The sequence below is a fragment of the Pagrus major genome, chromosome 22 (assembly GCF_040436345.1).
Source record: "Pagrus major chromosome 22, Pma_NU_1.0".
NCBI lineage: Eukaryota > Metazoa > Chordata > Actinopteri > Spariformes > Sparidae > Pagrus > Pagrus major.
Window position 1 is genome coordinate 19,626,063 of NC_133236.1, and position 27,630 is coordinate 19,653,692.

The 27,630-nt window shown below is 44.6% G+C and overlaps 1 protein-coding gene across 5 annotated transcripts in view; it reads left to right on the top strand.

Annotated features, from left to right (window-relative positions):
* Positions 1–27,630, top strand: part of sash1a (SAM and SH3 domain containing 1a) — a 180,725-nt gene that overhangs the window by 113,537 nt on the left and 39,558 nt on the right. For 3 of the 5 annotated variants that reach the window (XM_073493193.1, XM_073493194.1, XM_073493197.1), the window contains exon 2: positions 22,135–22,263. In XM_073493193.1, the coding sequence (XP_073349294.1) occupies positions 22,135–22,263 (129 nt within the window). Of the gene's footprint in view, positions 1–12,246; positions 12,912–13,014; positions 13,224–22,134; positions 22,264–27,630 lie in introns of those variants that run through there. The other 2 variants (XM_073493195.1, XM_073493196.1) reach the window with 2 other exon arrangements.

Genomic DNA, 27,630 nt, shown 5'->3' on the forward strand with positions numbered 1-27,630 from the left:
ATGTATTCCAGATTCTGATTAGAAGAGAAGGGAAGCTGTGTGTCGAGAGACAAGAAGAGAGAAAGTGATTAAAACTGGGGTGTCCTCGTGATCGTGTGGTCATGGGGAATGGACAGTGGTGCAAATGACAGATCCGTGCCTTCATGCTGGTGTTGTAGTAAAGAGATGGTGCAGGAGAAGAAGAACGATAATCAGAGAGAAGGAAGGTAAATACTACATCGGTCTGGGCTATATGCCAGCTCTGTGCCGCAGGGTATGGATATCTTTTCAGCCAGCATGGGCTCAGCACCAAGCGCCTGCAGCAGAGACACTCCTGCACCAACACAAGACTCCTGTGTGTTTGTGTGTCCTCCAGGGACCCCTAGCTTGTCTTCATCCCTCTGACCACCCCTGATCCTTTTCTCAGACTGTATTTTTGCCATGTTTTTGCAGCCTGTCTGAGCCGTACAACAAGGTCTCAAGCTGGCCCAAAACACCCATGGGAAGCGTATGTAGGTAATCAAAGTTATGTATTAGGAAAACTCAGTTTTGAGGATTTGAGGATTTTTCTTGTTGATATTATTGTAAACAGAATATCTTGGGGTTTGAGGGGTTGATCAGACAAAGTAAACGATCTGAAGATGTCAAGTTTGGCAAATTCTAGGGCAATTGTCACTATTTTCTGACATTGTATCGCCTAAGAGATCAATCAAAGATAATTATGGATAATGAAAGTAATAGCAGCCCTAGTTTCCAGCCAAAATGGTTTAAATGACTAATTACACTAAAAACATACTAAAAACCTATATAATATATCAAAAAACAACATTAATCACACATTAAAAATGATGTTATAATGCATTCACAGACAGCCCAGATGAAGACAGATGTATTCAAACATAGAATGTCCTGTTTAGGAAGGTGTCCTTACCTCAGGCAGAGCCATCTGTATCCCAAACTCAATTTTACTCAACCTGCTCTTAATCTCAGTGGGCCCATTAACCTTTCTGCTGCTTCTGGTACCGCTGAGTCGTCTTGGCTCCAGAGAAGCTCCACTCTTCCAGAAGGGGTGAAGGGCCAGTGGAGCAGACTCATTACTGTGTCGCATTGGCTGGCCTCTAACCTAGACTGGAAGGACAGCCATTAAACACACGAAGCTTAATGACCGCCGACTGCTCCGTTTGTTTTCTCCATCAGCCCCGGACGCGGGGTTGCTTGTTGTTGTTGTTGTGCATTCGCATGTTGGTGATACAGGTTACACGCTGATAAGTTCTGCGGGGACACGAAAAGCGGAGCGACCGAGGGATTGAGTTAGTGAGAGTGAGTCAGAAAGGTGTGTTAATTGGTTCTGAGTGACCATCTGGACCCGTGAATTCAGACAGGGCTCCCCACCAGCCTGTAATGAGGTCTCGTCAGGCCGGAGCAAGCATCGCCCAGCTGATGCCAAAGCATCAGACCCACGGTACCCTCTAAACCCTTTTAGCACTCCCAGATTCTGAGTCAAGAGTCACGCCTGACACGGCATAAATGTTTCAGTTTGCTAGTTTAGGATTGTGTATAAAAACATCGGTACTTTTTAAGTGCTTTAAATTTGTCCCTCCACTCGGAAACATCTATTTCCCTTCTCTTCATATGAGCGTCAGTTTTATTTGTTTGCGAGCACAATCCACAAGTTTGACCAGGACCTTGCACGCCGGCCATGTGAACCTGTTTAAGTAATTAGGAAAAATATACAAGTTTTGTTTTGTGTTTTTGCGGCTCCACGCTGCCACTGGGTTCATATTTTGTCAGTGTAAGCAGGATCCTCTGGGCTAAAATGGGGGGAAATTCCTGTGAAAGTGGAGGGCTACAGTGGTTGAGCTGAGCTTGCACTATGTTTGTGTGTTGTGTGGTTGGAGTTTCGTGTAGACGGCCAGACAGAGACAGATTGAGACTGTGCTACACACACACATGTACACACACAGAGCAGTCGGAGAGGATTTTTGGTGGAAAAGACAATGATTGGTTTTAACATCCATTAATTATTTCGCTCTGGTGTCTTTTATTGTGTTCAAAGTTGAATCAGAAAACAGAGAGTTGGGATACTCAAACCCATCAGATGAGACACCGATCGCTAAAACCGACAAGGATGTACAAGCTGAAAACTACCTCTACGTCTCGCTGTGATGTCAGAAAGTAATACCCATGAAGAAGGTAGGGAGGAACCGCAAGTAAAGAATAATAAATTACTGCGAAGGAAATGTGAAAGGGGCTGAATGTGCTGTGGTCAAGGTTAGACTCCGGACCAAAACTGGCTAATGATGTCAGTAGGGAGGTCTTACATAATGCGCTCCATCCAAACCACGTACAGTACGGTACATGCTTTCAAACCGCAGTTAAATCCGGAGTCCAGAGCCAGGTTATAAAGCACGAGTAAACAATTTAGTCTGAGACACCTGAAGAGCGGAGACGCATCTGTGCCATATTTCAAAACTAACTCAGTGAACTTATTTCTTTGGTCAGTGGACGAAACTTAAATGAAAAATGATAATTTATTGTTAAAAAGACAGATTCTCTTGCCTCGGTTGATTCTTTCTCTGCGTCTCTGTCAGCAGGATGTCTGAAAATGGATTTCCATGCAGTGTAGTGGACCGATAGGCCGTGCGCCAAGGAATTTGGTGCTTCAACAATGAAATAAACTCAGAAACTGATTATAAATGTTGAGCAAGTGTTTACACATGAAACAATTCTGTTTTATACGATAAGAAACAATTTATTAGCTTGTGAGCAACTTGAGTATCTTCATCTGGAGAGGTCGTGTTTGTGAAACAGGCAGAAAGTTGGGTCAGTTTTCTCCTATTGGCTCTTGAAATTGAATTATAGTATGGGGAAAGTATTCAGCTCTGGTCCAGGCCCAATCCTCCCCAATATCTCCACCAACACACTGGTATGACTCCTCACAGCACAGCACAGAGCATTGGGAATTTGCTTGAATAATATGTTAGTGTTGAAAATCCCTCGCCATTGAGGTTTTGATATCCATCCACTGATGTGAGTCTGAAGATTTCTTTTTTTTTTTTTTTTTGTGCATGTCAGCATGTATTTAAACATGGCCGTTTATTTGCCTCTAATGTGCAAATGGCCGAGTATGTGTGACAGATCGTGTGTCGCGGGTTGCGCGTGAGATATATGACGGCTGTGTGCGTACTGACAGTAATTACAGCGGGCCGTACCACAGAGCGGCCCGGGGCTGGCCGAGGGAACAAGTTATTATAACATCTAATACATAACCAAATGTCAACCGTGTCTGCAGCCTTTGCTGCGAGCAATGTGATGTAAATCTACGGGGGAAAGAGAAGCTGAAAGTGCTCGTGATGCATGGCTCAGTGCGTGAAATTTTAAAGGATTATAAATGTGTGCTTGAGGTGCTTTTAGATTTGATTTGCAGTTTGCGTACAGTTCCTTTTCCTGTGTCAGTGAGTGCATGGCTGAGTGTGTGCCGTTTATCTGTGTCTGTTTACGTGTGTGTGCCAGGGGGATAATGCGGCATCCCCACAACTGGAATTTCCTCTCACACCACAGTCCACAGGAGACTCTCTGTCTTTCGCTGCTTCTGTGCGGACTGAATGTTGTTTGTTTGCTTGTTTCCTCCGGTCAAGGTGACCACTTAAAAAATGCGTGCCTCGATTTTGATTGCAATTGACAGTATTCAAATAACAGCAGCGCCAGGGTACATGTCTGTGTGACTAACATCTGTAATCCCATCTTCTTTCTGTGGTCGCCTCACTGCGTGTGAGCTGAGACAACAGGTGAGAGCGTTTAGGCGGAGAAACAAAGTGGAGAGACCCATAAAATCTTTACCGAGCCCCACTGGCTACTGTCTTGTTAGCACTGGAACTGCACTGTCAAGGCAAAGCTACCCCATCTCGTCACGTGCGAGTGCGTACGTGTGTTTGTGTCCCATAAACCTGAAGCCAGTCCTATAAAACTGAGCTTGAGCTGAAACTGCAGGGGATAATTATGTGTTCAGAGCACACATGGTCATTAATAACATCGAGGCCAAGCTCACTTTTACTGCACCTAGCTCAGAGGCTAACATATGGCGGAGCGGCTGACTTGACATAACAGGATGTGCAGGAGGATTTGAAGAAACAGTCAGCCGTCCTGTTTGCAAGAAGGCCTGTGCTCTTTGGATTGTAAGTGTATTTGACAACAGTAGGGGGCACCACTGTGTCCCATTTTACTGCCCCATTCTCAGATACAGGGACTTGGGAGAGAGGAAGCAGTGTTTTGAAAGGGATTTGAAAAAGTGGAAGAAAAGATGGGAAAACATACCCATGGGAAAGCTGCTGATAAGCAAGAGACTCGAAGACAAAACAAAAAATCTGATCTAATGCAGCTCGACTACAAGTACTATCTTTCCTAAACAGATGCAGTATCTCTGGGTCGAGATTTGAGGTGGTAGTGGGAATGATAATTTTGGCATCACAATTTTCATTTTCACTGAAACAAACTATTAAAATCACGATGACGTGACATTAGTTGTGGTTGATACCAAACAAACGTGTTTTCTTACATCTGGAGAGGGAGATTTGGAGGCCGAGGCACCTCTGCAGCACGACAGTACTTCATTATTGTGCTGTTTTTTTTTCAAACATTTTACCTTTTTAAAAAAATCACATTTGGATATTGCACTTTGCCATACTGCAATTTTGATAATATTTCCATTAATCGTGCAGCCCTCATGGTTTTCACTCAAATATAGGCTGTTTTTGTGGCAGTAGTATTCCTCCTTACTGTTCAAAGTCACTTCCAGTACAGAGCAGAAAGGTCGGCACTTCTTTTTAGTAAGAGGCCGTTTACAATATTAAACGTAACTGTTACCATTTGCATCGATGCGCTGCAGCGGTGCTAGCCTACGGCTGATTTCCTTCTGCAGTTTTCTTGGCAGGTCACGTTTAAATCTTCTGCACGGTGACAGAACAACACTTGGCAAGCTAGACTAACGAGACAAAACACGTATTACAAATTACACACAGCATTATATCACAAACACACCCACACTTTGTCAGCACAGTGAGAGTGTTAGACAAATTAAATCCAAGGATATTTGTATACCAAGCAGAAACAATTAAATATAGAGCTGAGTAGCTTTTAGCAGATTTTTTAATCTGACTTTCAAGCTACTGACAGAACTACAACTCTTTATGCCCTCTGGTAGCTACAGAGTCGGGGCTTTCACCAGAGAGCTGACATTCACATATTAATAAGTAAAATTCCAGTAACGTAACAGTTTGTGGTTATAGTAGTGGTTGATTCAGGACAGGCTCTTTCCTTATTGTGAAAGCGCTCCAGTACACTCCAGTCGAATGTATGACACACACTGGACATTAGACGTCAGCCTGGCACTGCCACCCTGACACCAACGCAGCTGCCGGCCGAGCCTCATGACCTCCGTCCACAGCGAGAGCAACACATCTCCACTGTCTGCACCTGTGGCCTCACACTCACAAACAAACAAACAACCAAACAAACATGCACTCTATACCCTGTCCTTGTTGTTTTCAAGAATGGTTGTTAACAGCGTTTACTCTCCTTCCATGACTGCAAATAGCTGAAACACACTCAGTTCACTGGAGTTTCATACCGTTGGAAGCTCGCTTACATCCAAAACAACATCTGTCCTTTCAGTCGCGCCTGATTAAAACAGCCTGGAATGCGAGTTCACACACACACACACACAGAATAGTGTAACACAATCATCCACCACATGGCCACGGAGGCGTCCGCTGCACGGAGAATCTGGGAATCCGGGGGGCTTAGCAGAAATATGCTTTGTTTTTATATCGCCGATTCTTCCACACAAAGCACATGAAAGGGACCTGCAATTACCGCCGCATTAATAAATGCACGGATAACTACTTGCAAATGCGACTCGGAAATGCTTGTGTCCGTGGGAGGCGAATAGTTTACCAAGATGGCCAACACACACAAGAACACTTAAAATTAAATGTCAAATTCGCTCAAACGCAACGTGAAGAATGCAGGAAGACGAATTCCAATGAAAATGTTTGGAGTCAGCAGGTCATGTTGCCACAAACCTTGAGACCCCTCTGATGTGTCCTCCTCTATCCTCACCGCCTCTCAGCGACACTGATGAATATCGTTAGCTTCTTCACGGCCCTGAATTCCTGCATCACATCGACACCCGCACAGGATATTGCGTTCCAGTCTGTATGGGCAGGTGTGCAGATTCGGCACGCTTTCCTCGACATTGTTTTCGCCGACATACCGTACACCGTACGTCTTGACAGACACTGTGTGTGTGTGTGTGTGTGTGTGTGTGTGTGTGTGTGTGTGTGTGTGTGTTGTGCCACAAACAGCTGGTTATCACATGCACCTCATACCCCGGGCGGACCTTCATCTCTTTTGATGCTAACGCTCTCCCCGCTGCCCATGCATATCACATTGTGTGTTTATCTCGCACTCTCTCAATTGTCTTACCCTCTTCCTCTCTCTTCTCTCCCTCTCTAGCCCAGAAGCAATTCCTGTGTTGATGTTTGAAGTTAACATTTCCCCAGCTCTTCAAAAGACTCCAGTGTTATGGTTGACCACCCTGTGAAAAGCAAAAAAACCCCGAGCACACAAACAGCGAGCACCCGGCGTTCATTATTACTCCCTGAAAGCATTGTTTTCAGTGGAAAGACCAGCGTGTTGATTTAATTTAATGAGTTGCTTAGCTGGGGGAGGGGACCGAGGAAACAGTAATTAGTTGTCATGCTAATTGGGCTTGTGTGATAACTCCCACACAAGATTCAGTGGCGTGTGAAGCACGCTGGGGCTGGCCCGGCCGCCTACTCATCGCACACACACGCACACATTTTCTTGCACATTGGCATGCACATAAACACACCTAAGCGCGCACACATAAATAAGAATAACAAATGCTCACATCCAGGCTGGTTCAAAGGAAATGCCAGGGGAACGTCAAGCCTCTGACCCGCCGACTAAGCGGAATTAATGATGTGAAAATCTTGATCCCAATTATTCACTAAGAGAAGGAGCGCTGAGAGGTAAAAGATGAGGGTTCAGGACATTCGAATCCAATTAAGCTTCGGGTATAAACCTGTGTATGCTGATTTGAGAAAAAAGGGGGAACACGTATAGAAACAAAGGTACGAGAAATGTGCGTATAGACAGCAGTGTTGTTACAAAGTAATCCGTTAGAGTACTCCGATTACTCCTTTTTAAACATGTGTAAATGCTAACATTCCCCTAGTCATCGAGCTCCCACTCCAAACCGCTAGCTGCATGGCTAACTGAGCTAACTAGCTAAGGCAGCTACCTTTAAAGGTACAATATGTAAGAATTAGCTACATGTTGAATTCCAACTTCAAACCAACAGGAGGCATCATATCACCAGAGAAACATGCTGCTAGCCGTAGCTGCCAACAGCTAGTCAGCTCAGTTAGCCATGTAGCTAGTGGTCCGGACTGGAAGCCTGAAGGATCAGGGTCATAACATCAAAACTGTTGCTGCTTTGCATTCTGTTAATTATTTTAGTACATTTTTTGTTGTTTCTCATTAAAATTCATACATTTTGCACCTTAAAGGTTTATAATGCCGTGCCAAATATAGTTTATAGATGACCCACAGTGTTTATTAACCATTTTCATAAACATCTGTTGCAACTTTACAATAAACAATTCCTTAATGAATCATTTATAAAGCATTTTATTGCTTGTTAACAGTTAAATAACTGTTAACATTTATCATTATTTACCTCAGACTTCTTCTTTCAGTGCTGTGTGGTCAAGTATAGCATTCCTTAAGTGCGTCAGTGGTGCCCTTGATGTCTGTCCGGCGTGTTGTTAATCACCCCTGCCAGCACGGTTCGGGCCTCCCCCAGGAGCTATTTATAAGGCTCAGGGTCACTGACCTCCATGGAGGTCACTCTCACTATCAGGGGAGGTCCGGCCCTGCTTTTCTTTAACGCCATCTGCATTCTTTTTCTATCTCGATCTCCTTTTTCTCACTCAGTCTCCGCTTTCTCTTCTTCTCTTCATGCCTCATCTTAGCTCGTGGCAAAAAAATCAACAGTATTTTCGTGCCTACATTATTCTCTTTACATAATCTACATTAATATGTAACTTTTATCAGTTTGATGCTGTTTATTTTTAGGTGACTCTTCCTCCTACTCTCCACCTCCTTCTAGACCTTTATCTTCCATCTGCTCCTTCTCTCCATCCTCTTACCTTGCATCACCACCCCTATGGGTGCACTCAGAGATAATCTTGCTGAGTCATCTGCAGCAGAAAATTACACACTGTGACAATGTATCGCCTCGACGGAAGTTTATCTGAGTCTTTTCACATTATTTCGCCCGTGGGAGTGTTTGAGTGGTTAATGAAAGGGCTCGGCGGGAGATTAGTTTATTCTTTGTAGATGTGAGGCCCTCGTAATGCCTTCTTGTCTGGAGTGATACCTGCAAGAAACGCATGTTCTTTCCTTTTAGAGAGAACCGGAGGGTGAGATTTTGTCTTGTCCGGGCCTGTTTTTAATGATTTCTTCGTGTTCCTAACCGGCCCCTGCAGATTACTCATTGCCAGCACTGACAAGAGGCCTGTTTGTAACTGTTTTATATCGAGCAAATAGTCTCGCGTCCGGCTGAAATAAATCCTTCCTGTCTACTCTGGAGGTGATCCCGCTCCGTCCCAAATCTGATGACACGGCATACATTTCCTCCCAACCCTCGGGAACCCATCGGGATCAGCACAGGAGAAGAGGAATGCGTGATAAGACAATGAAACGATTAATAATAGATAATAGACAGGAGAAGAGAGATGAAAGGAAGCCAAAGTGTCAAAATAACTTTAATACTTGACATGCATCGGGATATAGTCCAAGCCCCGAGGCTTTCAAGACCGTGTTCAAAGTAACCCATGCTAGCAATTTATATTCATGACATCATCCTTTTCGTGGAAGAAACCCCCTATATATTTTGAGACCCATGGAATAACTGCAGCTCTCACATTCCACTTTCACTTCAGGGGCACATTTATGGACTATGAATTGGTTGCAGGCGTCTCCGCTCCATGTTCGTGTCCACGTGCTCCAGATTTCGTCCTCATTTCTGCCCAAATGTCTTTTTCGCCGGAGAGCTGATCAAAGGAGGCGACTCGGTAACATGTAATAAATTGGCAATTAGCATGTGGTGGGATAACTAGCGAGCGACTTTTGTTTCCTCGCGTCTGGCGACGTGACACCTTGATTAGTGGTTGGTGCGAAGGGAGAAACAGAAAGCTGGCATCCGCACACAGGCACATAGCAGCGGTGTTTGATGAGTGTGCACTGAGTCAACAGGCTTCCTTCTCTCCTCATTAACAGTTTGACCCCGCTGTTTGAGTTGGTCCAGGTGGGGTCACACTGTCTTGTGTTTGGGTAAGGGGGGGGGTTTGGCAGGAAGAGTGTTTGTGCTGGAAGAAGGGGGAGGATCAGCGTGGTCACCGTTCTTCAGAAACAGAGGCAGACTGACGGACAGCACGGTGATGTAATGGCACGGCCAAACATACACAGGCGCAAGCAGTCCTACCGCTCGCTGCTGCCGTCACCCCGAGGTCACAGATGCAAGGTCGACCCCCGCGTCTTCGGCTCGTCGGCCAACAAAGCTGCTCTTGTGCGAGCGTGTGTTTAGACTGTTAGCGGGATACTGTTGAGCAGCTGCCGCTCATCCGAGGCCTGTAAAAGTCATTCTGCACCTACACACACTTTGAACCACGAAGCCGGATATAAAGGAACGATCAGGGCCAACAGAGAGGAGTAGTTTGGACAATAAGTTTGGATTTCTGGTGCATTGGGACCAAACTGCAGTCAACAGTTTGTTGTTTTAATGCCAAGAAAACTGTCTTTTTCATTTGAGATACAAACTGTAGAAACACTGATGCACTGACCTTTTCTTAAGTGTCAGGATTGGTTCAGCTCTGTTTCAGTTTATGACCAAATAGCTGCTAAACTAACGACAGTCCCATCAGCCTCGGCTTTAATTTGTGTTTAACGCTATGTAGCTCAAGTTAACATGCTAATACACAAAACTAAGATGGTAGCTTTTGTACTTTCTTAACACCAACATGCTAGCATTATCACTGTGAGCATGTTAGCATGCTGATGTGAGAAATTAGCACAGTCTCACAGAGCTAGCATAGCTGTTAATGTTGTCACGATACCAGAAATTTAAACTTTGATGCAATACTTGTATCAAAACTTCAATACATAGGAGCTGGCCACCTATAAATACTCCAAGCAAATAGGGGGCAGCATATCACCGGAGTAACAGCTAATGGCTGCTAACTGTAGCTGCCTTTAGCTGGTCAGACTATCGCCTCTTGAGCTATAAAGTGGCAAGGGGCTAGCTGGTTAGCATGCTAACTTCAGTTGGTATCTCTGGCACACAATGCCTAGACGTCTTTGACGTTACGTCAAAACTGTTATTTCTTCACATTCAGTTTCTAATTTAGCATTCTGTTTGAAAATATTACATATTGCACCTTTTAAAAAAAACATTTAAACATTCGGTATCGCCAATCTTAATAGCTGTAGACTCTTTATAAGACAAATTAAATAGGATTATACACATAATGATCATCTGGAGATCTGTCACAAATATGTCAGTGATAAGTGCGAGAGTCATTTTGACTGTGCATAATCCACAGTAGGCCGTGTCACATATCCACTTGCACCACAGGTGAAACTGTAGCACCGGGGATTATTGTGTAACTGATCACCTTTTACATGCTTACGGGAAGGAACATGAGGTTAATGTTTTGTTTTTTTTCTTTTTTCCTCTCGTTACGTGACTTTTGAATACACATTCTGATTGCATGTGGTGTTGTTGGGCTGATCAGGCAAACAGCAGGTGAGGCAGCATTTTAGATTGACTTGAAACCACGGGGGGCTGAGTGAGGAGCTGTGATTTAAAATGTTCAATCTCACTCTCACTGTCTCGCTCTATCTCTGGTCCTCCTCCTGGCATCTGTCACAAGACCTGGCAGCTGTTGCCGCTCTGAGAAAATGTGCTTCTGACAACAACAGGGAGAGAATCAGAGATAGAGTCTGTGGACTTCTTCATTACAATAGAGTAGCCTGCTGGCGGAGCATAACAAACGGCTGATCAGACAAGATAGCTGTGCAATTTCATGCTTGTACATAACGTTTTTCTTTTTATCCTGCTTGTATTCAAATGAGCTCTGGAGTGCAGAGGCCCATCGCTGTTACGCTGTGTACCGAAGCTGTTTGCATTTGCGTGTGTGTGTGGGCATCCTATAAGGCAAAAGAATCTCCTATAGGCAAAGTTGTATGTTTTTTGTGTCATTGTCCAGCATTTCATCCAGATTTATGCCAGGCAAAGGGCACAGCGTGCGTCACCCCCTTAAAAAACACTTTTCCCATGCGCTTTTTTGTTTTTCATTCAATTGTGTGGAGAATGTGCTTTGTTCACTGTCCCTATTCAACGCCGGCTGGAGAGACGTATTGGTGGAAAGCCGTGTCAGCATGAGATAAAAAAGTTTTCTGGGCGGTTGAAAAGAATCCTGTACTCTTGTAATGGCTCAGAACACATACTGCTCCTCAGCAAAGCTATAAACTCGCCATTTTAAAATGTTTATGGAAGGCGATAGGGACATAAAAATCATCATTAAGTTGGGCTTGGTCACTGCAGAGCTGCCATTCAGTGCAGCAGACGTTCAAGCATGATTCAGTGTTAAAGGGACAGTTTGTAGTTTTGTAGAAGAAATTCAAACTCAGACTTTTTATATTTACAATATTAATGAGGTAATAATACACACTTTGGCATATTTATCTGAATAAACAAGCTGTAACAAGGAAAACAATGCCCGCAGAACACTGTTTGAAGCTAGAAAGGTGGCAGGGTCCGCCAACAGCACAAAGTTGTGTTGTCCTTTAAGGTCAGTTTTAAATCAGTCAACGAAGACCTTTCTCTTCTGATTAAAACTTCCTCTCTAAAACTACATAATGCACCTTTAAAACAAAAAGAGCCACAAGGTCAGGTGATATTTTGTGACTCAAATGTCTGATATGTCTGATTGTTGATTCCTCGGCTGTGTGAGTTAACTCCTGGCCATTGTGCCTCTGACATGTGTTTTTTTCTGCTGTAATGTTTTGCTGGGAGGAGTGTGTGCGAGGGAGAGGGAGAGAGAGAGCGAGGGGGACGGCGGGTGAAGAGAGGGGGAGGCGCAGTGTTTGGAGGATTTGCTCTGTGCTCCGGGCGTTCTCTCTCACTCGGTGTTTTTTAATGGAAATAAGCTTACGCGTGCTCGCTTCACTAGTTTAGACACTTTCTGTCACTCATCGAGGGATTCCTGCAACTTTTTCGGAAACTTCTACCCCCCGACCACCCCCCGACTTGGACGAACTTCCTCCTCCCCCCCCGTCGGTGCGGTGTTTGGTTTGCGCCCGGGCACGGAGCCGTGCGGTGCGGACTGTGGAGCAGGGAACACCCCGCTAGGAAGTTTTTCAGACGGATGACCTGTTGCGGTTCCACACAACTTTGAGGGCCGCCTTGAAGTTTCCCCTTGGTCGAAGTCGACGCACGCAGTTGTCGCGGGAGTTTCAGTAAACATGTCAGGGCGCATTTTACGCACTAAACTTCGGATCGTGCCAAGCAATGTTGGAGCATTTCACCGGTGCGTCAAGGGCAACTTTCTCTAGGAGCAGCCTTGGCACCGACATCTCGCGTATTGCTTGGTGATCAGGCCACCCCCTTGCCTGTTAGGTTTGGATTTAAGCTGTGCACCAGACCTGTCTGACTGAACACGACTTATTGGAACATTATGGAAGGTGATCAGGGGACCGGTGCGCCTTCAGATGAGCCCCAGGCAGAAAGCGCCGCTGCGTCCGACAGTTTTTCCCAACTGTGGACGGACGTTATGGGGATGCTGGTAAGTTTTTTTTGGGGGGGGGGGGGGAGGGGTGCCAGAACGGTTACAGACTGACATCACAGGCTCACAACTTAACGAGAGTTTTCACCTTCATCCTCAAAGCTGGCACTGATTTGCCGGTTGAGTGATCGTGTGGCCAACTAGTCGGTGCATGCAAATCGCGCACAACTGCGTGCTCATAGGCCCCGAGGTTTCAAACGCAACAACAGTCTACATGTGGTGAGGGCTTCAGGTGCTTTAGTTGGAGTTGGCTGCTCTTGGCGAGAACACACTGTTGGATCTCGATGCAAACAGGAGTCGAGTGAGAGTATGGTACGTGTTGAACCCTTTGTAGCCTGGTGTGTGTGTGTGCGTTTTTGTGTATTTACCTGCCTGTCGTGCATTCAGTGTACTTTCACGCTGCATTGTTTCCGTTGGAAGAGCTCGGTTAGGCTCTGCTGCTCGGCCACAGGCTCAGTTTTCTCCTCCAAGTTAAACAGATTTTGATGCCGAGGCCTCCATCCGAGGAGATGTGTTGTGTGTGTGTGTTGCAGAGTGGATGATCAGACTGCACATGCTCATTATTGGACTGTGCCCTCAGAGGTATGCTGAGAAACATTGTTCTAATTAGTGTTATAAGAGTGTGTGTTCTTGTTTTCACGACTGTTAAAGGAGAACACCATTTCACTGTGTTACTTTGTTTATATGTGGAGGACCCTGCCACCTTTCTAGCTTCAGACAGTGTTCTGTGGACCTTATTTTCCTCTGAGAACAGCTTGTTTATTCACTTATGAAGAACATGAATATGTCTCAGTTTGTGTTATTACCTCATTAATATTGTAAATATTAAAATTCTGAGTTTGAATTTCTTCTCCAAAACTACGTAGTGCCCCTTTTTTAAGAAGAGCTGTGTCAAAGCTCTTAGCAAGAGATTTCGAGTGCCCTCTTAACTTTGTGAACTGCTGTCGTCTCGGTCCAGAAAGACTCGTATTGTATTTACATGCTCGTGACTCATTGTGGAGATGCAGCTGTGTATTGTAACAAGCATCTCTGCCACTCTGCTCTCTTTTGTTTGCTCTCGGTTTTTACAGGCCACGAGATCCGATTGATCTGCTAACCAAATGTGTTGCAGTCACTTCCAGCCTGCTCAAAGACAGAGGTGTTAATTTGGTTTAGTCTGGCACTGAAGATGCGAATGGTGTGTAAATGATGTGTTGTGTGTGTGTGTGTGTGTTTGTGTGCACGTAGGAAGAGGAGGAGGGGAGGCTGTCCTGCCCTCTGACACCGGGTGGGAGACCTGGCTCCCAGCCAGGCAATTTATCCAGATTTATTGCTCTGAAGGCAAATGTCTGCGAGGCTGTGCTCATCTTTGACGTTCTTCCCCTTGAGCACACACACACACAGCAGCAAGGAGCTTTTTGAAAACTCTTTTGTTCTCTACTCATGTGTGTCTCATACACCCATCTCCACTATTTCATTAAACTTTTCAAGGTTTCACCGGTTGACGACAGAGAAATGCATCCTTTTTTCCCTCTTTATATCAACAGTGTTGGAGGGCCATGAACTAATCTAACAATAATTTCAAGTGTCATTGCCAATAAACATCCTGTAGCAATCTCTCAAGTTATTTCAAAACCATTAGCCGTCCCGCCAGCAGACACGGCACACAACTCGCATTATTTCAAAATCACTGACCTCAGCTTTTCGCTGGAATCTTGTTCCACGTACTGTATCGCTTTACAAGATTATGTCTCGGGGAGGCTTGGATAGCTGTGACCGTCTTATTTTCCTACAAAAAGATCTGCAAAGATTCGGAGTGTTAAAGTATGGAACCTGATCGGCCTTCTTGGCTGCTGATATTCAGAGTCTCTCAAAAGTTCAGCAGGTCAGTTTGTCACACTAGAACTAACCAGTTGGCAGGCGTGATGATGCGGTGATTTTCCGTTTGTTGCTCCTCTCTGGAAGTGAATGACTTTGGTGATGAGCTGCAGGCGTCATTTATGTAAAGTTAATGGTTACCAGGGAAATGTTGTGTCGTTCCTTTGCAGTAGATCCGTGCATAAATATATAAAAAGTCATATATTCACTGCCTTTTAGGTATGTTAGATCGATTGTCTTGTAAATGCCCTTTATAATGAACTTTATTCCCAACAATGTGCTCAAGATCTTTAAGCACCATATGAGATACAAATACGGAGCACAATGGACACCATATCTCCCTCAAAGCAAAATGGATCTGCTATATTTAACCCTTGTTCTTATGATTTCAATGGCTTTTGTTTTCCTCGGGAGCCTATAGGGGAAGGCCCTTTAAACTTTGGCCTTGCTCCAAGTCTGTTGACTCATCTTAACTCACTGTTACAAATGTGCTTGGTCTTGGCTCCCCACACGCGAGAACAGGCCTACATACTTGCACAGATAGACATCTACCCTGATAAAGATCAGGCTTACATGCTTACTTTACTGTCTTTCACTGATTACTATACGTTTCAGCTCACATGCCGTATTCGAGAACTACTTTAAGTAGAGCTGCACAGATCAGTTGATTGATTGATGAGTTGTTTAAAAGGTCATATTTGTTAAAAAAAAAAGGTGATTTTTGAGTCTCAGTCCCAACTAGCCATATGCTGACGCTTCGGGATGGCGGCCGACCCGACCTTCAATCCCAAAGCGTCAGTATTTGGCGAGTTTGGAATGAGATAAATTGGACCTTTTTTAAAGAAAAAGAATTGGAAACTTGAAAACTGGATAATTGTTGGTTATTTTTCATGCAAAAATGGCAAATTCTTGCTGGTTTCAGCTTCATAAATGTAAGAATTTGCTGCTTTTCTTTGATATTTATGATGGAAAATAAAGAGTCTTTGGGTTTTGGACCATTGGTTTTGGACATTGTGCTGTATTTCAAGATTTTGTGAAATTTCATGGACCAAAACGATCAATCGATTTGACCATGAAACTAATTGGAAGATTATCATGAAAACAGTCAGTAGCTGCAACCCTACATTGGTGTGACATGTGGGCATTAAAACAGCCAACGGCAAAGAGTTCATCAACATAATTTAATCTGCATTTGTGCTTTCAAAATAAGTTTTCATTATGTTTTGACTGTAAATCAAAGGGTGCTTCGGCCTGCACTGTTTTTCCGAGGGAGCCCCATGGAGTTGAGGTTAACCATACATAGCAGCCTCTTGTGGAATGTGTTTAATAAGAATACCTAAGTAAGCCAGTCATTTATTTGTGGTTGAAGCTGAAGTAAATAGCCCTTGAGCTAATTAAGAGTCAAAGGCAGTTTGGGACGGTATGGTGCAGGAGCTATAGCTGTTCCAAGTGGTTGGATTTACAGATGTCTGAAAGGGGATTTGCTTCTAGTCCCACCCTACTTCTGGAGAGGCTCGTTTCCCTCCCCTCAGACCTGAAGTCTCTTTATTGAATGTTAAATGAGCCACATTAAAACTGCCTGAGTGGAAACTGCTATCTGCTCTAGCGTAATGTGTAATGTTTTTGAGGTACGTGCATCTGTACAGACTCAGAGATCTCTGTGATAATCCACTTCAGTTCCTCTCCATTGCACCTCCTGAGGCAAATGTCTCTATAGTCTGTGGAGTTCAGTTTTATCTGTAATAACCATATTTCTCAATAAAATATAGACGAGAGACTCGATGCTGACTTTTACAGACATGCCAATAGTGTAATTCACAAACCTAGACAGCTGACAGTCATCCATTAATTCCCTCTTTGCTCCTCTGAAAGAAACCTCTTTGCTTGAAAGGTCATCTCGAGCCAAGGCCTTGTGGAAATATTTTACTTGCCTGCAGGGAATCCTTTTCTGTGTTGAAGGGTTTTGCGGTGCTTCGAACAGCGTGGGTGGGAGTTTGTCCATTTGGAAAAAACCCTGGCACCCTGATTGTGAACCAGACAGTGCTTCATCTCTAAACCTAAGGATCGGATACTACTCTTGAGACACGCGTATTGATTGTGTCTAGGAAACATATGGTTAGATGAGGTGATCCCTATGTGCTTCCTCCCACATAGCACTTCATTCAGAGTGGCAGCATATGCTTCAGTCCTTCTCTGCCAAACCGTGGTTAGCTAGGCCACTTTATATCTTTGCCAATACTGTTCTAACACAGTCTATCATAGCCTAATTTTGTCTATTGTTGCCCAGTCCAACTCAGCTCGCTCTTCTTTTGCTCGCCCCTCCCTGACTGGTCTCATTATTGAGGTCACACAGAGATCTGGCAGGTTTCCTCTGCTGGGATGGCAGAGCACTGTTCTGCTCAGGCCATGGATATCCTCAGGAAGCCCTCTAAAAGGGGTGGGCTGTGCCCCTTGCCCTCACCTTCCTCGACAGTCATCCCCCCCATCAGCTCCCTTGGCCTTCACTAGATCTATTAGTCAGACATCTGCTGGCTCTTTATCATGTGGAATTCTCCACTGCAGTACATCCAACATTTTTCAGAACTACTGTAGACATGTGATGCAATATGGCACATGAGCAGCACCCTCCACCCGGTCTTCACTTCATCTCTTTCCAGATTTTTCATATCTGACTTCATCAATCTTTCTCCTTCTGGTCTGTTTAAATGATTGGTTGGCACGGCAGTGATACTACTGTTCAAGTCCAGGAAAAAAAAGCTGGGATGGTCAGATATTTGCTGTTGGAGGAGCCGGGGGAATTAGATGGATAGAGGGCTGGGTGGAGCAAAAAGGATGGATTACTTACTATTGCTTTTATGATGATTTGTGAGGCGACTGTTCCTCGCGGGTTGGGTTTAAAATGGTGTATCGATGACTCAAGTGAATGTGAGCAGCTCTATTGGTTCACTTTTTTTGACAAAACATTAGTACAATGCAACACAATACAAGACATTCGGTGGCAATTTCAACTTGCAGGACCTGTCCTGAGGTTGCGTCGTCAGTGAAAGTGATCATACCACTGACGTTCTAACATTACATCAGATGCATGGCTCTATTGTAAACTGGTGTCATTGTTCTTTCCCCCAGAGAATGGGTAGTCACAAGGCCAGCACTGTAACAATAGTTAATACCATGTACATTCAACCCCCGACATAACTGAGCCCCTGTATGATGGCACGGTCAGGAATGTGAGCTCAAAGGATAGACCAGAACAAACACCCTAGGCCCAGGGCTAATGGGCTTTAGCCTGTTTGAATGTCTGTCTCTGTGGCTAAACAAGCACTTTCTTTGAGAGACTTTGCAACATCTAACCTGATGTGGAAAACACGAATTGAGTGTAAACTGATCGCAAGATTAGCCGTGCACCTTGGCAGGGATTTCCAAGCACGTAAGGAGCCCAGAGTTATCAGCGCCTTGCATGCTGGCTGTGGAATTTTTTAATAAGTTTGCAAGAGATTGGCTCAATGTTGTGCCATTCAGATGTTCTGTCTCAGAGAAGTTGTCACCTCCGCTGTGGACTGCACATTCTTGGCAGTGTGTTAATCTAAAATACTAACAGCTTGTTGCCTGACTCAAAGTATTTATGATACTGCAGTGGGAGTGTAATCCTCAGGAAATGTTTTTTCACTGGAGTTACCCTAAAAATTAAAAATAAATGATTTTCCATTTTTTTTGGAGGGATGATTTTCATAGTGTGACGAGGCTAAGACCAGTTAACCAGTTAACGAACTGAAATTGAAAAGATAAGATATGTTACAATCTACGGTTTATTAGTGATGTATATGTTACTGACCCCACTCTGTGTAAATGTTGTCAAAGGCTGCTCTAACCTGACCTACTGAATCTGCGGTTGTAAGACTTCCAAGGATGCCATTGCTAATTGGCTAAGTGAGCAGCTACTGGATAGTCATGCTGTTTGAATTCTCGTAAATGCAATCATGCTTGCTTTGGTAAGCTTATAGATTTATATTGTAGCACTAAAGCTGAGGACGTTTGATTTATTTCAATGAGAGACATGGGATGAGCTATATTTATATCTTTGAATCGTGGTATGAATGCTAATCGTCTCCACCCCTCCATCTCGAATGAATATCGTGTAAATCACTTGGTGGTAGCTCGGTAGCAGTCATATTATACATTGCTGAAATATTTACCCAGTGTGGCGCAATACCGGTAATTTGTGTTTTGACTGGGGAAGAACATGGCAGCCATTAACTCACAGTGAATGCAACTTTTACACAGACTAGCACTTCCCACAAGTGTCTTCTACAGCAGTTCTCAGGACATTTTCTCTATTATGACTTGCGCAAAGTCTTGGAACAGCTGCACATTGGGAGTAGCCCTCAATCAAGCAGACAGCATCTTGGGCTTGGACAGCAAATGACACACAAGCTCACTAACACATTCTGGATTGGGTGTTGTGTTTTTTGCATGACTATTGTTGCTATTGTTTGAGTCAAAACTGGGAGTAGGCCTCCCTCTCTCATGCAGGGTGGAGGCCCAGTTACGTCAGCTGAAGTGGTGTTAGGCTTTCAAACATACCTCCATAAAAGTTATTATTATTAATTCGCTTCTAAAACGGTTTCGCTGGATATTTTTGGAGTGAGAATTGTTTTACGAGTTGTTAGTTTGCCGAACATGCCAACGCGCATGCTTTCCAAGTCAGATAAGATGTGGAGGATTCGATACTCTTCCATAGAATCGCTCCAATAAAATGATTCTTCCCAGACTCCAGATGTTTTATCCTCCTCTCATCCCACAGCTGCCCCAGTCAGTATCCTACAAATCACCCCTTGTCCAGCCTCCACCCCCACCCCCTCCGCTCACATTTCTAAACTAGATGTGTGGACCACTGTCGGATCCCAGCTAGCTCTTCCACCTTCACTCCCACGTTGACAGATTCTCTCTTAAAATGTGGGCTGAATGCTCGATCTCATATCCTGAACAAATCGTCAGTGTGCCTTCCAAAGGCATTCGCACTCTCTGCACTTGTTTTCATGCATGCTCTCACAGTGGATACACATAGCCAGGCATATGCAGTATCACTTTACAAGGTGGTGCTGGAGGTGGGGTGTGCGGCTCAGCTGTGTTGGACCCTCATGAGCTCATGCCACTGGGGAATTGGAGGAATCCCAGTTATCTACGCACACACCAACGTTGGCGTACATGTGGACGCATTCAATCAGAGAAGCGGTTGGAAGCGAGCTTTACCTGTCCACAGCTGAGGTTTACATTCAGTGTTCCTGTGAGAGCAAGGGCAGAAAAATGACAAAGCCCGATTAATTTATTCTGCTTCTTGCCATGACCCAACTAATCTAACGCTGTTAACACCAGCCGAAGTAGCCAACTGTCAATCAAGAGTTTGGCGTAATCTCCGCACAGGGTTCATTCTTATCTTCTGGATGTGGCAACGAGATCAGCGCAGACATGGCGTGTGTGTGTGTGGTGATTAAAACATCTCGGAGTTCTGTAATGAGAGCGTGCTTTCAGTCAATGTGAGGAATGGAGGGGAAAGCATATTTCTGCTCTGGGAGTGCTCCCACTGGGAATCTCAGTCATCTCAAACCATATGTCTGGCCAGAACAGGATTTCTCAAGTAATGAGAGTGGGAGGATAGATCACAGCCAGACAAAGTGTACTCTCTGAGACAGAACATGTGTTTGTTAGTGATGTTCGATGCACAATCCCTTTTCACAAGCCAGTCCACTGAGCTGCGTTGTATATGATTGGCCCGCATCAGTTTGTTTTGGTCCGGTGTTTGTGAAATCTCCTGCATGCATGTGTGTGCATGCAAATGTGCGTTCACAGGGGCCCAGTGCCCTTGTGCGGGTATATGTGTGTGGCACACTGACTCACACTCACAGTGATCCATTCATTTGCGGCCTGGCACTCGGATAGGTAGTCCCGTTGAGAAAGACAGAGACTGAGAGAGACTGTTCGGACCCTGCACAGTGACTCAATGCTAGCTGTCTGCCTGGCACAGATTAGATCAACACTGATGAATATTCAACAGTCGGCCGCCGTTGCCAGAGCGGCCTACATCTTTACCAAGGCGAGAGAGGGGAGTCGGTCTTCTCTGCCACATCGAACAAGCGGGATTGCTCTACGTCCTGCAAAAAAATCTCAAAAAGTTGAAGTTTTGGTGTCCAAAAAACATAAAATGAATCTTTCCAGCTCGTTTGGGTGAAATCCAAGCCTCCGGAAGCCCTTAGATCCCAAATTGATTTGAAAAGATGTTATTAACACAATTTTTTTTAAGCCTAAATCTTCACTGTAGCTGCATGACTAGCATTAGCATTAGCACACACCCCACCTGAAGTGGGTGCATGAGCTTGACCGGATGTCGAGGGTGTTAATAACAACATTTTTAAACCCATCTGAGATCTCAGGGCTTCCAGAGATTTGGATTGCGTCAGATATAGATCCATTTTGGTGTCTTTGTTTGATTATCTTCACGATACAGGGCCCCTTTGTGCTGACAGTTTGTATTCACTGACTCGTTTTCATAGAACTACTCCGTTTCCAACAGTAACTTCGAGGGCAGTCTTCGTCATTATATCCAAAGAGTTTTCTGTTAGGTAAGGTCTTTACTGTTTGAAGCACAGCTTCCTCCCTCAACCCTAAACACATGTCCTCCACACAAAGACAGGAACTGCGTTGATCCAAACCACAGCTAACCGGAAGAGTGTGTTTGTTTTGGAGTTCGGTGAATGTCCGAGGAGCTAAAGGGCATCCTTGATACGAGCCTCGACGAAGACAAAACCCAGGATCAGACCACATGGCTGGCCAAAGTCACTCGCTGAATGGGACTTGATAAGAATGAATAAACAGGGGTTTGAGGAGTATTTTTAGTTTTTTCTGTTTGTATTGAGAGTGTAGTCAGAGTGATGAATGGGAACGTGTGTGAGTGATTATGTTGGTATCCCTGTGCCAACCCCAGGTTTACCCAAATGCATGCCTGTAGGTACCTCTTACACGCCACTAATTGTAAGTGTATGTGACAGTGGTTTTATAAAGCTGTGCTTAGAGTAACTGGAGAAGATGGAGTGGGATGTGCTCGTAACTTGAGGCTTTGGGCTTTTTCATTTCCTGGAGCACTGGTGGGATGTTGTTAAGTGATAGAAGCTGCAGTGAAAAGAGTTAGAAGAAGAGTAGATTAATTAATTTACTGTATATGCATCGGGGGTGATATGAGTTTAGGAACTAAAGCTGATAGAGTTTTTCCAATGACAGCATTTTTTCCCCCTGCAGAATTAGATAATCAGCTTTCCTTTCTCAGGATGTTGTAGTTCCCTGGCTAAACTCTTCCCTCTCTTCCTCTCTCCAGGATGGTTCTCTGGGTAACATAGATGACCTTGCCCAGGAGTACTCTGAGTACTACAACACCTGCTTCAGCGACGTCAGCGACCGCATGGAGGAGCTACGCAGGAGACGAGTGTCCCAAGAGCTTGACATGGTACATGCACGAAACAAACGCACGAAAACACACACACACACACACTGGAAAATAAAACTGTCATAGCAACATGGTTTGAGCGAAAAACAGCCGTCAGCCGCAACATTTCTCGCTCTCTACTCAGTTTGCATGTCTTCAAATTACTTTCGACAAATGACCTTTTTTTTTGTTTTTGCAGATCCTTTAATAATGACCCTAAAAATCCCCCTTCTAGAATAGTCTCATAGCTTCACAGAATGTAATTTCCACAACCTAAGCCAACAACTTGGCGAGGAACGGTGGCGACACAACGGACATGAATGTGCGCTAAGGTTTCAGACTTTCCCTGAAGGCAGTGTGCCTTTTGCTGGATGTGAATGCAGTGGTGTTCTGGGGGTCCATGAGGGGGGGTTTGGGGGTCCTTTTCATGAGGATGTAGGCTAGTGGGGCACCCCTTTGGTTGCCAAGCTGCACACAAATGTATGAAGGAATGCTGCTGGTGCTCCTGCAGAGGGTCTTGCCTGGGTATTGCAGCACACCACCCAGTGGGTGCACAAAAACAAGAACAAGTGTTGAGTGTAATGCAAAGCTCATAATTGCTCTATGACTTATTCATGGTGAATTTGATTGGTTTTACTTTTCTGACTTACACTAGCATAGCATAGCATAGCATAGCATAGCCGCTACATCATAGATCTTATTGAAAGTAAAATGTGCAACAATTCAGTTGTCCCTCCACAGATTTTCCTCAGATATCATGTTGCCTCAGCTTTTCTTATTTTAGCCTCTGCTCATATATTTTCGTCTGTCATTACTGGTTTTCCAGTTTAATAGGAGGCCTCTTCTGCTTGAAGGCAGCCATGTGGTTTCAGTTGGGTTGACAGGTATGGCTACGATGGATAGCAGATTTATTGTGCTCTTCTTTTTAATGACTGCAGGCAGACATCCTGTTCTCACAGCTTTGTGGAGGGGGATCGGAACGCATTAAAAAATCCTTGCTCTGGATACGTGGATACATTTTGCATCTGATCAGAGGTTAAGTGTTCCCTCTGTGTGGCCGTCGTGTTTAGTTTTCCTTCACGTGAGTTTAATGTGGATTACCTCTGGACATTTTATAGTTTTTGGAGGGTTCCGTCCTGAGGAGATAAAACAGGGGTTGAGGAAGCACTCGGGGCAGATTTTGCAACCCGTGTGTGAGGAGAAGAGAAAAAGAGCTGACTGGGCCCCGAGCCTGAAGCCCGAGCACAGGAGGAGGATGAGGATGTGAACAGAGGAAGGCGAAGGGAGGAGGATGAGGGGAATGGAGAATGTGAGAGCCTGCAGCTGTCCCGCCACTCTGCAGAGTTTGGCACCAAAATATAGAAGAAGAGGAGAGGAAAAACATGAAGGAATATGGGTCAGACAACACCTTATGGAGGGCTCTCAAAAGTGCATTATCAACCCACGCTGTATGGATTGAACTTTGCCTTGCATTTCAGTGCAGTCCTTTTTCTAAAATTAGGTGTGCAGTGTAAAGCAGCCTTTCCTATACCAGCCTAGCAAGGGTAAGAGTGGGTTAGGGCAAGATTCCTGCTATTACAACAATACAGTATTGATAAGAGCATCGGTGGGCAGCTTTCTTTTAACACTTGGCTGGATAGCTTCATACATTCGAAGGCTGAGGAGTAGTATCTGCAAAACTAGAGCAAAAACATGACGTTAATACACAAGAGAAGGCGACGAGAGAGACGAGCAGAAGAGACCGAGCTGAAGTGAGAGTAGGGCAGCAGAATGGACACCCGGTCAGAACGAGAGCGGTGAATGTCTATTGTATCGTGTGAAGTGTGTCCAGAGATCAGTGGCTGCAAGCCAGCGTCATGCAGCCGCCTCCCTCAGGACCAATAGCAGCCGGTAAGAGAAGGTCACAATGTCCAAGAGTCTCCTTTAATGGGGAGACATTTAGTAAGCGGTGCTCCTGAGGGACTTGGCCTTTAGGGGAAAGACCTGTCACTTGTAAAGGGTACAGGATGGTGGGTGATGCAATCCCGTCTCCACAAGACCCACTCCCTCTCCAGTTATTGTCTTTATTTTTGTGACTACACCATTTATAGGTCAGCTCTTTCTATTTTTGACTTGAATCCTCTCCTACTGTAACTTTTTGCGGGCCCAAGAAGGTTACTCACTCCAAATCAGCTTTGGTCAGGAGGCATGTGACTGAAGGGGCAAAGATCACCTTAGCTCTGACCTTTTTGTGGTTTTCACACGTGGGCTGAAGTCGAATTGTCTTTTCTGCTTAGGAATGTTCCCAACTGAGTGTAGTGACCCAGAAATATTAAAGTGGCAGCCATTATAAGAGCTGGTCGAATTTCTTTAAATGCTAAGGAGAGGTGCTTCACAGCTACCTTGGGTTCACTGGACCGTCGTTTTACGAAAGGAAAGGAGATAATGCCGTCCCACAATACCTTGCGGCCCTGCAGTCGGACTCTCTTCCGTGACCTTTTCCATCCAGGTTAAGAAAGAGTGTTCGTGAAAAGACATTGGACATAATGCTTTGGACTTTTTGTCTAAGGTTGACGTAGGATTATGTCTGATTTAAAAGTCTACAGGTGTTTACTGCTGACAACACATGTTGCGATTTGCTTTTGTAAAATTCCCAAAAGAAATCCCCATTGTCTACAGTTTAGCTGTGGTCAGCATGGTGACACCAAAGAGAAAGAAGAAGCCGCTTATTTAGGTTTCTGTTCTTCAAATTGACTCCTAGTCCAGCAAGAGTACTAATATATATATATATTTTTATGAGAATCTTTTGGTTTCTTTTCAGCTTTTTTAGTTCATTTCTTGAGAAATGTTCTTGCAGCATTCACAGTTTTGCAAAATTGTCTGGAACTTAACATTTCTGTTTGTTTGCACTTGCGCAACGTGTCTGCCAGCTCTTGATGGGCCTCTCGGTTAACAAAGTGATTGGTCCCTGTTGTGGTAAAAGTGTAGCTCCCCCTATTAGGAGCCGATGATAGAGGCTCTCTCAGAGATGGCTATCGATGTACCCACTTCCTGTCTGCTCTCTGCTGGGCTGTTCCACCGCGTCTTCATGTTAGTTTTATGACAAGCAGGGACAAAGGGGGTTAACTAAACATCCCCCTTTGGGAATGCGACCTATGGATTAGCGCTAGCATGAACAGTTTCCCAGCACTCCTATGGACGCTGAGAGTTTAGATGACTGCTGACTTGGTGATGCATCAGGCTTATTGGTGGAAGTGATAAGAAGCGTCACAACAAAGTTAAGAGGTCAGCGGCTTTAACGAAAATGTGCTTTTTTAAAGGGACAGGTCTGTCGATCCAGTCGCTTGCGAAATTAGCGACATTTAGAGCGTTCACTGCTATTTTTCATATTGCTTTTCGTTTAATATGAATAGTCGACCAAAAGATGATTTATAAAGATACAATTCACCTCATCAACATACACTTAATGCAGTGCGCTCTACATTTCAGATCCATCCTTTAAGCACGCCTATGTTTTGGAAAATTGCTGGTGTAATTGCCGCTGATGTAATTTGTATAATTACGCGTGTAATCGTTCTTGTCTCTTCCACCTATTTAACAAATTACAAAACATCGCAGTGACTCGGCGCATTGAAAGTAACATCGCGTCTTAGCTTGTATGCAGTTGAGTCAGTGTTTACGTTCCACACTTCAATTACAGGGATTATAAGTTTTTGCATCGATTGTATTTCATTGTCCCTTTCAGGTCTCTACTCTCCTTTTCTTTCTTCTCACTCCGAAGCACCATTTACTTTCTCCCTGCCTGTGAGTCAGTCTTCTCAAAAGGTGACTGATATTAGCAATCCGGATAGGTGGGTCAGAATTTCTCTTTCAGAAAGTGAAACTTTTAAATTTAATTTGTTACAAAGATAAAGGCTGTTTATCAGATCTGCCTTAACTTTCTCTCGCTGTATTTTCTTCAATACTATAGCTGCTACTGAACGTGAAAACATGCCAAAACACGGACATAGAAGCCACAAGAGGGATCCCGTAGGCCTGCAGAGACTGGTTTGATCGGGTGTATAGCCGAAGGAGGAAAAACATCAGTCTAGATATTAGCGTGTCTCTCAAACCACATCGATGGAGCAGATGAAGTACATCAATTATAAATCAAGTCGGATCAGTTTGGAATTTGCGGTAGTGAGGCCAACCTTTTAACACATTTCTACATGCTGTAAACCATAATTAGAAATTGCAACAGCATCTGTGGTAACATCCTTGAGAGTGATTTGAAAGTCATGGATAAACAACCAGGCCTCGGAGATTAAATCCTTTGATGCTTCGGCCAAAGTCCTTCAGTCGCCGGTCTCACTGTTGACTTCAAAATTGAAACACTTTTGACACGAAAAACGCCTCGGCTGGTGTCAAACTGATCTGTTAGCCTCAGGAATGCTCTGTAATGGTTTTCTAGCTGAGTGGCTTGACAGTTGGAGGTCAAGACTCAAGTGCAGGCTTGTTTTGTTTTGCCATGAGGTGAGGAACAGTGCGGTTAATGTGCTAATGCCTGCGTGAAGTTCAGTCGTCAAAGTGGGTCAGTTCAGCTGGGTTAAAACTACAGCGGAGAAGAAAGACAAACTCTCGGGTGAAGTCTGCTGCTTATTTGTCCTTTCTGTCTTCAGGCTTTTGCCTAGAAACGTAGAAATTCATCATAACCCAACAGCGGCCCTTTGTTGCCATAGGATTACTTTCAAATGATGTTGGCATACCTCCATTATTGGCATAACCCTTGTGGAAAGCGAGCGGTATATTTGTGATTTTATTGTCAGAATTCGGATCGTGAATCTGTCATTGGAATTTGTAATAACTCTGGTATTTGTCTTGAAATACCAAAACAATGATGATCCACAGGGCTTAGGAATGCTCCACAGTGTGGAAGCAGGCAGGCCTGAGCTGCAAGCGTGCATGTTCACACACATACACGCCCTCACAATCCTCGTGGAAAGGAAGCTGACGGAGGTGTTACTGATTGTGCTGATGGGCTCCTGTTCCTCGTAAAAGAGTACAACCGTGAAGCGGCTCAGAGGTGGCACGGCCGAAACTGGTTCATACTGCCCATTGAGAACTTGTATTTCCTGCTTTTGTGTGTGAGATTGAAAATGGCATTACGTGCTGTGTGTGTGTGTGTGTGTGTGTGTGTGTGTAGATCTTCCTATGAGATCCCCCAAACGAGCTGGTTCTGCAGGCACGCACTGGTCCCACTGATCACTTTTTTTGGGCTTGCACCAGGCTTTCCAGTTGGTGCCTGTCCTTCCATGTGTGCAGTCCTACCTATCACCCTCAAGCACGGCTGCCCAGATTTACCCAACCATGCCAGCTGGCGTACCTCCACTAAGCCAACTGGTGTCTCTAGTTTTGCCGCATATCCGCCTA